Here is a 17,028-nt window from a genome sequence, read left to right on the forward strand (position 1 = left end):
AAAACAATATAGATCGAGTTTTGTTCATTATTAAGATCTTTGTAACAGTGTTTTGAATGGTGCTATATAAATATAGCGTCTTCTTGTTCTTTAAATTACCAATTATTATTATTATTATTATTATTATTATTATTATTATTATTATTATTATTATATACCGTAAATCTGTGCAGAAGCACATAAAGCCTGTTCACCATGTTTGGGACTTTCTTCCAGAGGCCGGCTGGAGGAAAAGGTCTTTGCCTTTCTCTGAACACTCTAGTTCTCCTAAGAGACCCGATCCAGGATCCACTGAGCTCCACTGAGCTCCACTCGATCTTAGTTATCTCAGGACTAAACTTTGAGCAGGACTAGAACAGGATCATGATTTTCCGAGTCAATAATCATTAAAATTCAATTCCTGATCATCACGTGTCGATACATGCGCAGTAACAGAGGCGGTCACGTGTATCCACCCAGGCTCAGGAGGAGACATCCAGCGGAGCTACTGGCCCTTTAAGACGCTCACTGTCGCCTTGGTTACAGTCCGGAAGTGACAGAGCGTCTCCTGCGTTAGCATGCCAACAACATAGCGACTTCAAGTGTTACCGTCTCGCTGTCCTTCGCACAGAGCGTCGCCCCCTCCGGGACGAGGAAAGGTGAGTCTACTGAACGAGCTCCGCGTCGCTCCGAGGACTCACTTCACCCACGAACCGAGGCCGTTATCCGGCTTCTGCCGCTAGCTTCCGCGCTAGCTTCAGCTGCTAGCTTCCGCAGTAGCTCTCCATATTTGAGGGACTGAAACCAGCATTTTCTGACATTTCTTTATGAAAAATGCCTTTTGATGATGAACAGATGATGAAAATAGTTGGTGATTATATTTCTGTGGATCTGTTAGTGGAATTAGTTTTCCTTTCATTTGTGGTCCTTCTGTAAAAAGCTGTCTCCAAACATCATGTTGGTTGTTTAATGTGATGAACAAGTGACATAATAAGTAGACTGAATACTGACCATTGGATTGATACAAATATGGAGTTTACCACAGCTGGAAGGTGCTGGAAAAGCATGGAAATTTACCCTGAAATGCTTGAAAAGTGCTTGAATGTGACTCTGGAAAAGGTGGAGACCCTGGAATTCTGAGTTTTTTTACAGTCTCATTCGGATCTGTATAAATCAGCAGTCCAGTCAGCTGCAACAACAACCTGGGGACTGCAGATGCAAATTAGCCTAAGGCTAACTCTGGTGCAATGCATCAAATGTTTACATTTATGTTTTTAATTGCACATGGTCCCTTTCAAATACAAATCAAATCAATCAACAGTTTAAATGTCGGCAGGCTGTGTGTTTTAAATCGAGCGTCCCTCGTTGGGTTCCAGGAGATGAGCGGCGGCGGCCGATGCGACGTGAAGCCTGCGAGCTGCACGGTCAAACCTCCCGTCTACCTGCAGCTCGGAGACGCCAAGAAGGACGGCGCTCACTCCGGCGTCTGTGTCGTCGACGTGACCCTCCCCTTTGGAAAACCCGTCAACGTAAGCAGCTGCACGCACACGCACACGCACACACACACACACACACACACACACACACACACACACACACACACACACACACACTGTTCATTCAGGCTGATGCACAGTACCAGGGGTCGCCATGACAACCGCCATACACTCAGCCTATCCAAAACAAAAACAAACACACTGGAGTCGACCTCAACTATTGTTTACACAATTTAACTGTGACCTTCATCACAGTTCAAAGGTCACACTCTTACAGCTGAGCTGCTGTCGGGGGATCAACGTGATCACAGGTTACAGAAACACATTGCCTACAAGCTAACTTTGGTTTCCATGACGACACTAATGTTATGAACCAGTTGTATTATGATCACAGATGATGTCTGTTGGTGGAACTAACTCTAACCGTCCTCCTTAGTGTGCTGACCAGACACGAACCCTAAAGAAATATGTGTATAAATAATAAAAATACTATTTCCCCTCACTGTCCATGTTTGTGGCGTCTCCTGTGGCTTTCTCGTTAGTAATCAGAAAAACACATTCCCATCCACTCAGAACATGAGTCTTAATATAAAGCTGTGTTTCTGACTGTAGAAAGAAGAAGACTTTTGGGTTTTGGGCATCAGCAGACTTTTGAGCGTTTAGTCCTAATTAAAAGTCTTCTGTAATGCAGAGTGACTCCTCGTTAGCGAGGAGGGAAACTCTGCCGAGCGTTTGTCTTCAACATGAAATGTTAACACACTCACACTTAAACACAGGGTTCATACCTGGAAATCCTTGAAAACACTTGGATTTTAGTGTGTTGTTTTCAAGGTTTGAAAAGTGTTGAAAAATAGTTGGTGATTATCTTTCTGTGGATCTGTTAGTGGAATTAGTTTTCCTTTCATTTGTGGTCCTTCTGTAAAAGCTGTCTCCAAACATCATGTTGGTTGTTTAGAGGACAATAACATCTCATTTAATGTGATGAACAAGTGACATAATAAGTAGACTGAATACTGACCATTGGATTGGTACAAATATGGAGTTTACCACAACTGGAAGGGGCTGGAAAAGCATGGAAATGCACCTGGAAATGCTTGGAAAGTCCTTGAATTTGACTCTGGGAAAGGTGTAGGAACCCTAAACCTGCACCAGATGATCCATAGTCTCATATGGACTATATTAATCAGCAGGTTTATTAATGGCCCTGTATATATAAACAGTTAAAACCTGCTCATTGTGATTATTCGTGATCTACGTGTCATCGATGAGTCAGAGAGAAGCAGAGTGATGCTGTTCCCCTGAAGGGTCCAGGTTGAGTAATGAGAGACTTCCTGGGTTTCAGATTGAGGAGATCACATTTAAGAACCACTACACGGCCTACGTGACGGTGCGTCTGCTGAGGAGGAGCGGCCAGGAAGCCAAGTGGAGCACGGCTCTGAGAGACCGGCCACTGATGGGGAACCCCCACACCGAGGGGGGCTCCCAGGACTACTGCGCCATCCACAGGGCTCAGGTGTGTGTGTGTGTGTGTGTGTGTGTGTGTGTGTGTGTGTGTGTGTGTGTGTGTGTGTGTGTGTGTGTGTGTGTGTGTGTGTGTGTGTGTGTGTGTGTGTGTGTGTGTGTGTGTGTGTGACGTGGACATTGTCATGGTGATGTCAGCAGTTATTTTTGAAGCCTCCAGTTCTGCATTTCAGCCGTCACCATCTTGGATTCTTGCAACCAGTGAAGGAAGTGACCATATTTGGACTGGAGGAGCGAAGGGTGGATCTGATGAACACAAGCGGCAGAGCGCCCCCACTACGAGCAGCACCCTTACTGGATCTGGATCCATGTGGATTATTTTACTGCAGGTGTATAGGGGCTAGAGGGTCCTTTGAGAACCTGGAGAACCAATAACTTTTGTGATGAAGAACAACCTCAGCCTCCATCACTATACATGTTGTTTATCTCTCAGTGTAAACGGAGGAGTTTACACGAGCAACATTCTAAGATGATGAAGAATTGATCTTGTGTTTTATGATTCAACAGCCAGAAACCTTCCATGCAGAAGCCATGCTGAATATCTTCTATCACATCCCAGTACAGCATCAAACGATCACGTCTGATCCGTAAACCAATGCATCCAATTGGGCAACAAACCAACACCGCCTGTCAGAGCGTAGAGCCGTGTCTTTGACCTCTCAGCTGGTGTTGAAGGCGAGCCAGCTCAGAGTCATGTTGGGGTGTGCAGAACAAACTCGCCTCTCCTTTATCGAGTGCAGATAGAGCCAGATGGGGATTTAATTTGAGTTTCCTCCCCGTCTGACAGTTTAAAGGGTAATCATGATGCTGCAAATGATATTTATTCACTGTTTATGGGATGTTGTTTGTCATACTTAGTCTTAAAGGATGCTCCGTGTATTATGAGGCATATTCGGTTGCAGCAGTATATGCCTTTTAATATACAATAATTTACAAAATATGTACTGAAATGACACATTGTGTGCTTGAGCACATTAATGAAAAGGTTTCTGGTTGTATAGAAGTCTATGAGAAAATGGTCCTACTTCTCTCTGCTGGCCACCAGGGGGTGACTCCTCTCTGGTTGTATAGAAGTCTATGAGAAAATGGTCCTACTTCTCTCTGCTGGCCACCAGGGGGCGACTCCTCTCTGGTTGTATAGAAGTCTATGAGAAAATGGTCCTACTTCTCTCTGCTGGCCACCAGGGGGCGACTCCTCTCTGGTTGTATAGAAGTCTATGAGAAAATGGTCCTACTTCTCTCTGCTGGCCACCAGGGGGCGACTCCTCTCTGGTTGTATAGAAGTCTATGAGAAAATGGTCGTACTTCTCTCTGCTGGCCACCAGGGGGCGACTCCTCTCTGGTTGTATAGAAGTCTATGAGAAAATGGTCCTACTTCTCTCTTGATGTATTATCTCAGTAAACATTGTAAACATGAGTTTATGGTCTCAATCTCTAGTTTCAAGTCTTCTTCAATCCAGCATGATGTTCATTTAGTACATTATGGTCCATTTAGAGTCCACCAGACCAGAAAGCAGGGGCTGACCTGATGATTGTTAGCTACGAAGATTAATTTAACACTTAGCTTTAAAGTTGACCTTGAATTATGAAGCTAACTTGTTAGCAGCTTCACCTGAATCCACCTGGAACCAGATCCAGTAAGGTTGCTTGTTACATCACTATCACTATCACCATCCATCACCATTATCAAGGCTGTCCTGTTGTCATGGCGGTGTAGATGCAGGTGGAGCCGGATCATGTGACGATGGTGAGACTGATCCTGAGACAGCCGTCCTCCGCCTGGCTGAGCTTCAGCCTGCAGGACATCGCCATCTTCCCCTGCGTGGAGCCGGTGAGATGATGGGTCAACAATCGTTGTGGTTATTTGTACCTCCTCTGCTACATTTCTATTTGTGTATATATATTGCATTTATGTATGACTTTGTATTTGTGTCGTGTGATTTTATTTTATTTTTATGTTATTTTAGCATCTTTGAAGTGTGTTTGTGAGTGAATGAACGAAGGTGAAACATCAGAATGTCATTCCTGATTCGACCAGCAGGTGGAGCCAAAGTGGATCTCACTAATATATCCAGCTGTGTTACTCCAGCGTGGTGACTCATGTAATGTGATGCTCGTCCTTCCAGAACCCGGAGAAGGAGGTTTCTGATTGGCTGTCAGACCTGACGCTGGTGGACCAGCATCCTGACCTAGAGGTTCGTTCTGTTTGCGTGTGTCTGACGGTAGTTTTGTCTGTGTAACCCTGCTCATACAATAATAATAATAATAATAATAATTAAGATAATAATGGTGATGATGGTTGTTAATGAACAGTAAATTGTTACTTCAATAATAAGCCTACTTTAAAGTGCAAATTCACCATTATAAAACTCACTGTGAAAAATGCAAACGGAACAGATGAATGGAGTGAAAGGCCTGCAGCGCCCCCTGGCTTCCTCTGCATGACATGTGGTCTTCCTGGTGTCTCTAGGGCCTCCCGGACCCCCAGACCGTGTCCTCCAGCATCCAGCAGATGTGGGCTCTGACTGAGGTGATGCAGAGCAACCAGACGTCAGCCTCCATCGGACGCTTTGAGGTGAGTCTGGAACACTCATCACCTCCAGAGTTCAAGGAGAAGCAGACGATATCAGAATCAAACCTCTGTGTGATGAGGACACATACTAACACATATGCAAATTTAATACACAAGTCAGTTACCATGGCAACATACTCCCAGAAACTAACCTGCTCACTAAGTTTCTCCTACATGTCTCTGCCTTTTTCTGAAATCTGAACCAACTCAGAAAAGCTCTGCAAAGAATCTGGACTATGTCCGCGATATGAAATCTCAAAAATGAGGATATTGTTTAGATATGTGATTGGTAGGAAAAACGGTAATTAAAATCCTCTCCCGACGTAAAGCTGCTAGAATCACTTTTATTTCCATATCGATGGTTGACGAGGAAAGGATGGCAACTTGAAATAGACGCTTATATTTACTGTTTAATATGTGAAATATGATTAAAATCACATACCTTAGTCTACGTATTTGTGCATGTTCGTATGCTTAATTTTCATCTCACGTTCTTTTTGTGCCTGTGGGATTACACCTATATGAAAATGACTATTTCTACATTCCGCTACTTCGGGAGTTGAACCACTGTCACCAGCACCGTAGGCGGCGTTGCTAACTGTTACACCTGAAAATAAAACGTTATCACCTTTAGATCAATCGACTGTTTCATTCAGTTATACACATTAAGTCAGGCCGTAAATGTCCGCCACACCAACTATCTCTACTTTACTGCAGTTACGTTGCTCCGCTTTCTCAGGAGGAGCTCGTTATCTCCATAAACACTCAGTAATATCTAATAACTCTCTCCCGGTTGCCATGGTGACTCGTAGTATCGGAGCTCCATTGATGATGGCTTTGTAGAGTCGGCAGGCACGCGCGTAACTCAGAGTTTACATAGTTTACATACAGAACTGCTGTTCTGGAACTGAATACTCAGAGTCCAGGGTTAGGTTCAGAGTTCAGGGTGAGGTTCAGAGTTCAAGGTTAGGTTCAGAGTTCAGGGTTAGGTTCAGAGTTCAGGGTGTGGTTCAGAGTTCAGGGTTAGGTTCAGAGTTCAGGGTGAGGTTCAGAGTTCAGGGTTAGGTTCAGAGTAGGTTGAGCCTGCTTTCTGGAACGTGCCCCAGGTCAGAGATCAGCCAGATCAGAGACCAGAGACCCGATCAGATCAGAGATCAGCCAGATAAGAGACCAGGGACCCAATCAGAAACCCGATCAGAGATCAGCCAGATCAGAGACCAGAGACCCGATCACAGACCCGATCAGATCAGAGACCCGATCAGAGACCAGATCAGAGATCAGCCAGATGAAGCGAAAGCAGCTGTGTGACACTTTCTAACGACAGAGAAACGCGTGTTTGTGTTTTTGTTGTTGTGTCTTTGTTGTCTGTTGTTGTGTGTTTGTTGTTGTGTGTTTGTTGTTGCATGTTTGTTGTTGTGTTTGTTGTTGTGTGTTTGTTGTGTGTTTGTTGTTGTGTGTTTGTTGTGTGTTTGTTGTTGTGTGTTTGTTGTTGCATGTTTGTTGTTGTGTTTGTTGTGTGTTTGTTGTTGTATGTCTGATGTTGCGTGTTTGTCTGTTGTTGCGTGTCTGTTGTTGTGTGTTTGTTGTTGTGTGTCTGTTGTTGTGTGTTATTGTTGTGTGTCTGTTGTTGTGTTTGTTGTTGTGTGTTTGTTGTTGTATGTCTGATGTTGCGTGTTTGTCTGTTGTTGCGTGTCTGTTGTTGTGTGTTTGTTGTTGTATGTCTGTTGTTGTGTGTCTGTTGTTGTGTGTTTGTTGTTGTGTGTTATTGTTGTGTGTCTGTTGTTGTGTTTGTTGTTGTGTGTTTGTTGTTGTATGTCTGATGTTGCGTGTTTGTCTGATGTTGTGTGTTTGTTGTTGTGTGTTTGTTGTTGCATGTTTGTTGTTGTGTTTGTTGTGTGTTTGTTGTGTGTTTGTTGTTGTGTGTTTGTTGTGTGTTTGTTGTTGTGTGTTTGTTGTTGCATGTTTGTTGTTGTGTTTGTTGTGTGTTTGTTGTTATATGTCTGATGTTGCGTGTTTGTCTGTTGTTGCGTGTCTGTTGTTGTGTGTTTGTTGTTGTATGTCTGTTGTTGTGTCTGTTGTTGTGTGTTTGTTGTTGTGTGTTATTGTTGTGTGTCTGTTGTTGTGTTTGTTGTTGTGTGTTTGTTGTTGTATGTCTGATGTTGCGTGTTTGTCTGATGTTGTGTGTTTGTTGTGTGTTGCTGCAGGTGGACGGCTGCTACGACATCAACCTGCTGTCTCTGACCTGATGCCGCCACCGCCGCGCTGACGCGGAGCTCAGTCGTCATGGCAACACATGGAGAAACTAGAACAGTGAACATGATTTCTTTTTAATGATCATAAGCTTTCAACCGAAGTGTTGCAGTTATTTATTGATGTAAAATGGATTGTCATGGAGACCTGTACACCTGTAACCATTCACACCTGTAGACCTGTACACCTGTAACCATTCACACCTGTAGACCTGTACACCTGGAACCATTCACACCTGTACACCTGGAACCATTCACACCTGTAGACCTGTACATCTGTAACCATTCACACCTGGAACCATTCACACCTGTAGACCTGTACACCTGTAACCATTCACACCTGTAGACCTGTACACCTGTAACCATTCACACCTGTACACCTGGAACCATTCACACCTGTAGACCTGTACACCTGTAACCATTCACACCTGTAGACCTGTACACCTGGAACCATTCACACCTGTAGACCTGTACAGCTGGAACCATTCATACCTGTAGACCTGTACACCTGGAACCATTCACACCTGTAGACCTGTACACCTGGAACAGCTGTTTTAATTCAGGACGCTTGGTTCCCTTCACATATGATTCATATTTTCACCATTCAGTATTTCATCGAAACACGTCACTTGGTTCACGTCCACACATGGCAATAAAAGAGGCAAATCTGCATTTGTGTTCTAAAGGTTCTTTTATTGTTTTAGTTTTCAAAGATTGTGAAGTTATCATTACAGTAAATGTTTATGTATATATATATATATATATATATATATATATATATATATATGTGTGTGTGTGTGTGTGTGTGTGTATGTTATTGCTATTCTATTATTAAAGTGTGCCACAGTTACTATGCTTACTTATTTCTAGTTTATATATATTTATATTTTTCTCGTTCTTCAGTGTAATTTTAGTCTAGCAGGATAATTTCCCTCAGGATAAATAATGCTCTATCTTACCTCAGTCCTATTATTGCTGTTGTTATTGTTATTATGACTATAAAGGGATATTAAAGGGGACAGCTGTTCAGACGTCCCCGTGCATGGACACTAGTCACCACTAGATGGCGCTGCGGTTCCACGCAGCATCTATAAACACCTAGTCCTCCTCATGGTTTCTGCTGTGAAATCTTCATAAACTCTTTAATTCTTCTGATCACAGCTATGAGGAATATGTCATAATACAGACGAGGTGATGCAGCATCACCTCATATTTAGCCAGCCACGCCGCTGCAGTATCATCAGAGTCATCAGAGCCGCCGCGTCAGATCCAGGGTCTCATGAAAACCACTCTGGGCCTAAATCCAATTTCCCCAGCGCTGATGGACCGTCAGAGCGATGCTAATTGCTCTTTCTCCGACCAATAACAGAACAAAGATGGGCAATCAAAGTCTCCTTTTGTCACACTCATTACTGCCCGTCGGTTACAGATGAGTTTTTAGCCCTCGGAAGCGTCACAGCGCATCGTTAACAACATTACGTGTTGCTGCTGTAAATCCTCCGAGTCCAGGAGGAACCTCGCTGGAACGTTAGGAAGCTGCAGCAGCATCGCGTCGCTCAGCCACGCTGCTCCAATCAGCACCCGGGAACACGAATACATGAATGCAGCAGAACCAGAAGGCTAAGGGGATTGCACTGGAAGAGTACAGTTGAATCAAAGAGCAGTGAGGAATGATTGGTGGAAGACGTCCGAGATTCTACTGACTCCAAGGGTCTACTGACTCTGAGGGTCTACTGACTCCGGGAGTTTACTGACCCTGAGGGTCTACTGACTCCAAGGGTCTACTGACTCTGGGGGTCTACTGACTTCAAGGGTCTACTGACTCTGGGGGTCTACTGACTTCAGGGGTCTACTGACTCCAGGGGTCTACTGATGCCCCTTTTCCACCGAGGCATTTTGAGGGCCGGTTCGGAGCCGGTGCCCAATCGCGAACCAGTTCTTCCTGTTTCCACAGACAAAGAACCGGCTCTCGGCCAGGAAAACTGGTTCCAGAGCGGCCCCAACTCTTTGCTGGGCTAGAACCGTTCGCAAACCTACGTCAGGGGCTGGGGCCGGGTCAACGCTCGAGGCGACGGAGAAAATACGCTGCTGCGGAGTTTTACTAACGTTACTGTTCCCGGTAAGTTTCACTTTTAAAATGTTTAACCTCGTTGCTAACCAACGACACATTTCTGTTTAGTTTACCAAGCTAGTGATTACGTTCGTAACAGCAGCAACTAGTGGCTTTGCTTCCTCGGGTAATGTAAGCTGACCAGCTAGCTAGCTAGCTAGCCAGCTAGCGTGATATTGCTAACAACAACGTTAGCATGCCACTTTCTGACTGCTGTTGGCTCACTAAACGTTACCAACTACCAACGTAACATAACATCTGTGTTCACAGCATCGTGGACACGTTTGTGATTAAACCGCTGTCCTCTGGTTTGTGTTTGTAGAGCTGTCGGACATCGGCGATATTGAACGGAGGTCCAACCTGCAGATGACTAAACATCAAACACTCTGATCTATTGATCACACACTGTTCTACACTTTAAAAATGTTGTGATTTTAGTATTTAGTATTTTATTGTTATTGTATTATTTGCCAAAATAAACACTTTTTCTGAAGAGACATGTCTGCTATGCTTGAAATGAGCGCTGCGGGGAAACCTCAGATGTATACAGTGACGTAATGACGTGGTTCTCTGGGCTCTCTAGCCGATGGAAACGCAAACAGGTTCTCGGACGGTTCGCAAGTTGAACCAACTGCGAACCAGCACGGGCACCGGCCCGGTTCTTGAACTAGGTTTGCATTGGTGGAAAAGGGGTATGACTCCGGAGTTCTACCGACTCCAAGGTTCTACTGACTCCAAGGGTCTACTGACTCCGAGGTTCTACTGACTCCAAGGGTCTACCGACTCCGGGGGTCTACTGACTCCAGGGGTCTACTGATTCCGAGGTTCTACTGACTCCGAGGTTGTAAAGACTCCAAGGGTCTGCTGACTCCGAGGGTCTACTGACTCCAAGGGTCTACTGACCCTGAGGGTCTACTGACTCCTGGGGTCTACTGACCCTGAGGGTCTACTGACTTCGGGGGTCTACTGACTCCAAGGGTCTACTGACTCCAAGGGTCTACTGACCCTGAGGGTCTACTGACTCCAGGGGTCTACTGACTCCGGGGTTCTACTGACTCCGGGGGACTACTGACTCCGAGGTTCTAAAGACTCTGAGGTTCTACTGACTCCGGGGGTCTACTGACTCCGAGGTTCTAAAGACTCCGAGGTTCTACTGATGTGTGAACGTTATAACCATCTGCTCTTGTTCTCTGTGAGTCAGTCAGAGACTCCTTCAGGCAGCGGATCATTCAGCTGATTGACTTTGTGTTTTCCTTTCCTTCCTTTGGGATTTGCAGCAAATAGAGCTGATAATTGACTTTCTTGGCCTTGAAAAATGAGCTCAGTTACTATTCATGAGTATGTGGCGTCTGAGCGATGGGGGTGGATGCTGGTTGTGTGACGGTGGAAGTTAGCAAGGCGCCTCCCTGTCCCCGTCCTTTTACAGTCTGCATCGATCCGGTTCTTGGGCATGGCCCGACATCTCATCACCAACGCACAGGAAACCCGCGAGCCGCGTCGTTATCACACACTCGGAGCCACTGAGGTTGTATTTCTGAGTGGCGATAGTAAGTAACGTTTCATTTAAATGGACGTATTTAAAGCCAAACCGTGATGTCCTTTCTATATTATTCGGGTTCGGTACCATAAACAACGTTTCTAGTGAAGCTTCTCGTTAGGGTTAGGGCCTCTAAAACCTTCAGGAACTTCACTGGTGTCACCTGAGGAAAGGCTTCAAGGGCTTGGAATGTTATAAATGTGAATGTATGAATACATATTTGACGTTACCTTGACGACAATCAATTGACGACAATCAATTACTAGTTAAGTTTGTGTTACTGCCTGATTTGAATTTGATCTTCCTGGCTGATTTCTTAACATGAGGTCATCGTTAAATAACCTTTACTTAACGTTTCACCTAAACAGTTTCAAACCAACATTAAAAGATATGGTTGAAGTATAATATAGACCCTTTGAATGGATTTCATCTTGAATCCTTAGTCGTGATGTTTCTGTGTACGTCTAAAAGGCTGAAGGGGATCTGAGAGTGAAGCTTCGTTGTGTGTTGAAGGTCATTCAGTTGAAGGATCGTCATGAGAGATGTTGAGGAAAGCTGAGGATCAATGATGGAGCTCACTTACCTTTAATGGAGTTCTGTAGCAACACTGAAGAAAAGGTCCTTGAGAATCAGCGCTGATCCCTGACATGCTTCAAGCCCGCTCTATTGATCTACTGCTGTAGACCTGATTGAGGCTCTGCGGGACCCACCGGAGGAATCCAGAGGTGATTCATCTTTTGACGAGCTGTGGCAGGAAGCTGGAGACGCAGCAGAGCAATGCTGCAGTAAAGATGGAGGAAAAGCAGCAGTAGGATCTGTGGTGGACTGCAGGGTGGACTAGAGACAGGGTCAGGGACGGGTCAGCAGAAGGTTATTCTGAGAGATGAAGTATGTATGAAGGGTGCAGAAACACTGATTCTGGTAAGGCCCTGTTCACACTGCATCATTGACTTTGCATCGCGTGCTCGCTCACGTGATTACATTGAAGATTACATTTGAACACATATCGCTCTCATGTATTTTGGCCCAATACAAATGAACAAAGCTTGAATGCATTACAATGTGACGTATAGTATGATGTAATGCTCTCCACCGGCTGCTAACGGCTAACAGCTAACGACCTCTCGGTCACATTAGTCACTGGTTCCTTGTCCTGATACATCCCTCACCAAGGAATCTTAAATGAGTGTCTTAAATAAACTCAAACCTTTTGAGTTGCATTGATGTTAAAATAGATTAGTTTTGTCTTTCTTCAAGTCCACACAAGTACTTGTTGCAATCACCTTGAGGAACCTTGAGTCCAACGGGCCTCAGTGTGACTGGAGTGATGATGGAGGTTATTGGAGGTAAGCATGCATCCTGTTCTGAGGTGGTCTTCTTTAAAAGGAGATCATGTACTTCTCAAGTGTGATGTTGAGCATCTTTTATCGTGTCCGCGTAAAGAAAGCAGCCAAGTCAGCAGGAAACAAAATGTTATTGTATTTCTGTGAACCACCGTTTGTTAGACGTAGTTCACATGTTGGAATGAGGAACGTAAGCAAGGACCGTCGTACAGCTGGTGGTTGGGTGGAACAATCACAGGACTTTCACCCAGGCGCGTGGGGATCCAAAAGTAAAACTGGACTTAACGTTTGTAACATTCTGTTAACGTCATGTGAGAAAGTGAACGGCTGCTCCCGTTTCATAATGACAATCCATAATCGTTGACTTGGTAAATAAAGTGTAAAACCAGGCTGAGGATCAAAGGGTTTGAGTACGCATCGTCAGTGTGAGGTTACAAAGCTGTGAGCGTGTTATATAAACGTCCCCCCCCCCCACACACACACACACACACACTGAACAAGACTCGTTGACCCAATAACTTTCTTTGATATGTAAAAATATAGTTGAGCAAATGAAGATGTTTTATAATTCAGCAGCAGACAGTTCTTCTTTATTTCATTCTGCTGCTTCTTTCAAAGCTGCTTCCTGTCAATTGTTGGCAGGTTTTATATATATATATATATATATATATATATATATATATATATATATATAGACGAGGGGAGAACCTGTATAATGTGTTTTTTTTACTTAGTAAGTCACGTCTCTCCTACATCTCTTTGAGACATTTAGTCTGGATGTATGACAATTAATAACACAATCATAGCAGTGAAGTAGCCTTTTATGCATTTCTCTGATATGGATGCATTTCTCTGATATGTTAGCTGCAGAGCCGTTGATACGGATTTGGTGTTTTGTCTCTATGGCAACTCAGCTGGCATAATGAATACCACGAGTCCTATCTTTGTTTTCATTGGTTTTGATGATGAAAACAACTTGACCTCTCAGAAACCATCCACTGCACTTCCTGAATCATTCATGAGCTGAGACGGAGCTGCTCGCGGGTTGCTAACCTATAGCAATACGGCAAACGCTACACCAACCTATAGGAAATACAGAATTCTACTGTCTGTCTGTCTGTCTGTCTGTCTGTCTGTCTTTCTGCAGCATGACATCTGCTGACCGATGACCTGAGTTTGTAAACAGAAACCGTGGAGGCTTATTGTCAGCCTCCACGGTTTGCTGTAACCACCTGTTACCATGGTAACCACAGGTGTCACCAAATATGCCAGGACTAAAATCTGTAAATTCAGGTGTCCAGTCTCTTTCACGACAGGAAGGAACAATTTGTACAACTAGGTCCGGAATTTAGTGCAACACAAAATTAACACTTCAGCTCAATGTGACCCAGAAACAGATCAGTCTGCTCCAGGCCTGCTCCAGGTCTGCTCCAGGTCTTCTCCAGGTCTGTTCCAGGTCTGCTTCAGGTCTGCTCCAAGTCTGCTCCAGGCCTGTTCCAGGTCTGCTTCAGGTCTGCTCCAAGTCTGCTCCAGGCCTGCTCCAGGTCTGCTCCAGGTCTGCTCCGGGCCTGTTCCAATATTTGAAAATACTAAAAAGCTTAAAGTATAGAAATTGATTCCATGACTAATTCAGGGGATCTATTTATGGTTGAGTTTCTTCTTCACAAGTAAAAGTAAAAAGTAAGTTGCATTAAACTACTCTTAAGTACATGTAACGCGGTACTACCACCTCTGCTTGTAGGTTTGGGTCTTTATTAAGTTCATACTCCTGGAGACCTTGAACTCTACAAACTTTGAATATCGAGTGCCCATGGGGTTCCTGCCTGGAACCCATGGGGTTCTTGCCTGGAACATGGATGAGAGTACCCGGAGATCCCGGTGGGGGTTCTCCGGCAGACGGAGTGGGTTCTTATGACGGCCTCATTATGTGGAGGGTGTTGGTCTGTGAAAGTGAGTGGGCTTAATTGGGTAATTGGAAGTGATTAGTAGGAAGAATAAAGGGAGGCTTGGCTCCGGTGAAATGACTCGGCTGTTCAGACGAGCCATAAAGGCGGCCATATGCACACACACACACACACTCACACAAACGTATTCACAAACGGAACACATTTATGAATATGTTCCTATAGAATACATGACAAAGGAACGGACAAAATTGTTGGCGTGCAACCTCAACACACACACACACACACACACACACACACACACACACACACACACACACACACACACACACACACACACACACACAGCTGTATCCTCCTGACACGTTATTATTCAACAGTCGTTCAGAAAGCTGCTCTCTGTGACTTCCTCCATTAACTTGTAATTGTTTCAGGGCGAGGAGAGCGATATGTATTGGATGTAATTAAATCTGACCTTTCCCCAAAGCTGTTTAACCCTTCTTTGTAACTGTGTGTGTGTGTGTGTGTGTGTGTGTGTGTGTGTGTGTAAATACTGCTAAGATAATACATGTTTAATTAATTGGCACACGATGCAGTCTGCATTTCGGCGGTGAGGCGGCATTTGGATGTGTGACTCTTTTTCTACATTTATACATTGATACGCTGAAAAATATCCTAATTTTGACAAAATTAATGCATTTAGCCTGTTTACCCCAAAATCCATCAGACAGAAAACAGCAGAGTTTCATCCAGATTAGGAGTCTGAGGTGGACTTGTTCTAGAGAGACCAGGGTGGACGTCTGGTTGTTTGGCTGCTTATTTCACAATGTCTAAACATCTAAACGTAGTTCACAACAGCGTACGTTAACGTCTAAACGTAGTTAACAACAGCGTACGTTAACGTCTAAACGTAGTTCACAACAGCGTACGTTAACGTCCAAACGTAGTTCACAACAACGCACGTTAACGTCTAAACGTAGTTCACAACAACGCACGTTAACGTCTAAACGTAGTTCACAACAACGTACGTTAACGTCTAAACGTTAAAACGTAGTTCACAACAACGTACTTTAACGTCTAAATTTAGTTCACAACGTACGTTAACGTCTAAACGTAGTTCACAACAACGTACGTTAACGTCTAAACGTAGTTCACAACAACGTACTTTAATGTCTAAATTTTGTTCACAACGTACGTTAACGTCTAAACGTAGTTCACAACAACGTAGTTCACAACAACGTAGTTCACAACAACGTACGTTAATGTCTAAACGTAGTTCACAACAACGTACGTCAACGTTAAAACGTAGTTCACAACAACGTACTTTAACGTCTAAATTTAGTTCACAACGTACGTTAACGTTTAAACGTAGTTCACAACAACGTACGTTAACGTCTAAACGTAGTTCACAATAACGTACGTCAACGTTAAAACGTAGTTCACAACAACGTACGTCAACGTCTAAACGTAATTCACAACAACGTACATTAACGTCTAAATGTAGTTCACAACATACGTTAACGTCTAAACGTAGTTCACAACAACGTACGTCAACGTTAAAACGTAGTTCACAACAGCGTAAGTTAACGTCTAAACGTAGTTCCCAACAACGGAGTTCACAACAACGTACGTTAACGTCTAAACGTAGTTCACAACAATGTACGTTAACGTCTAAACGTAGTTCACAACAACGTACGTTAACGTCTAAACGTAGTTCACAACAACGTACTGTGGCGACCCCTGTGGACAGTGGTCTAGTGTGGGTTGCTGGTTGGCAGGAGGTTGGGCCAGCCTGGCAATCTAAGCAACTGAGGACACCTGGGCTGGTGAGCTTGTTGCCTTAAAAGCAGGTTTTCATGCATTTGTCTCTCTCTTCTCTCTCCCTGCAGACAGATGCTGACCTGTCTCCCCGATGGCGCGGCAGCTTTAAACTTTGGTTCCCGTTATCTTCATTTATGCATTATACAACATCCACACACTACATTCACCATGCACGCACATCCTACACCACTGATTATACTGACTTCCACACCTCATGTTATTGTCTTTTCGATTCATTTATGTGATTGATTTAAATAAATATCTTTGGTTATTCCTTTGAAACGGTGCATCTCTGTTGTTTTTGTCATGGCATTGAGCCAGCTGTGACAAATGGGGGCTCGTCTTAAGTTAAAGTTTGATTAGTTGGATCGTTTGTAAAGTCTGAGATTTGTTTGGCACCTCGGTGTCTTTATTGTTGCGTTGTGTTTGCGCATGTGGTTGGTGCGCATTCAGTGTTTCGATTAGTTTGGTCTGCTGAGTTTGGTAAATGCACCGT

The 17,028-nt window shown here is 44.1% G+C and overlaps 1 protein-coding gene across 3 annotated transcripts; it reads left to right on the forward strand.

Moving 5' to 3' along the window:
• Positions 1–479: 479 nt before the first annotated feature.
• Positions 480–8,182, forward strand: nicn1 (nicolin 1). Of its 3 annotated transcripts, XM_084034470.1 has the most exons (7): positions 480–638; positions 1,356–1,508; positions 2,818–2,988; positions 4,714–4,827; positions 5,123–5,191; positions 5,467–5,571; positions 7,773–8,182. In XM_084034470.1, exons 2-7 carry the CDS (start codon positions 1,359–1,361, stop codon positions 7,812–7,814), a joined length of 651 nt encoding a protein of 216 aa, XP_083890596.1. In that variant the 5' UTR covers positions 480–638; positions 1,356–1,358; the 3' UTR covers positions 7,815–8,182. The 3 variants fall into 3 exon arrangements, with proteins under 3 accessions (XP_083890596.1, XP_083890598.1, XP_083890597.1); XM_084034472.1 differs by lacking the exon at positions 7,773–8,182 and having other exon boundaries at positions 5,035–5,191; XM_084034471.1 differs by lacking the exons at positions 4,714–4,827; positions 5,123–5,191; positions 5,467–5,571; positions 7,773–8,182 and adding exons at positions 3,170–3,325; positions 3,504–3,791.
• Positions 8,183–17,028: the final 8,846 nt, after the last annotated feature.

The sequence above is a fragment of the Eutrigla gurnardus genome, assembly GCF_963514095.1.
Source record: "Eutrigla gurnardus genome assembly, chromosome: 2".
Taxonomy (NCBI): Eukaryota; Metazoa; Chordata; class Actinopteri; order Perciformes; family Triglidae; genus Eutrigla; species Eutrigla gurnardus.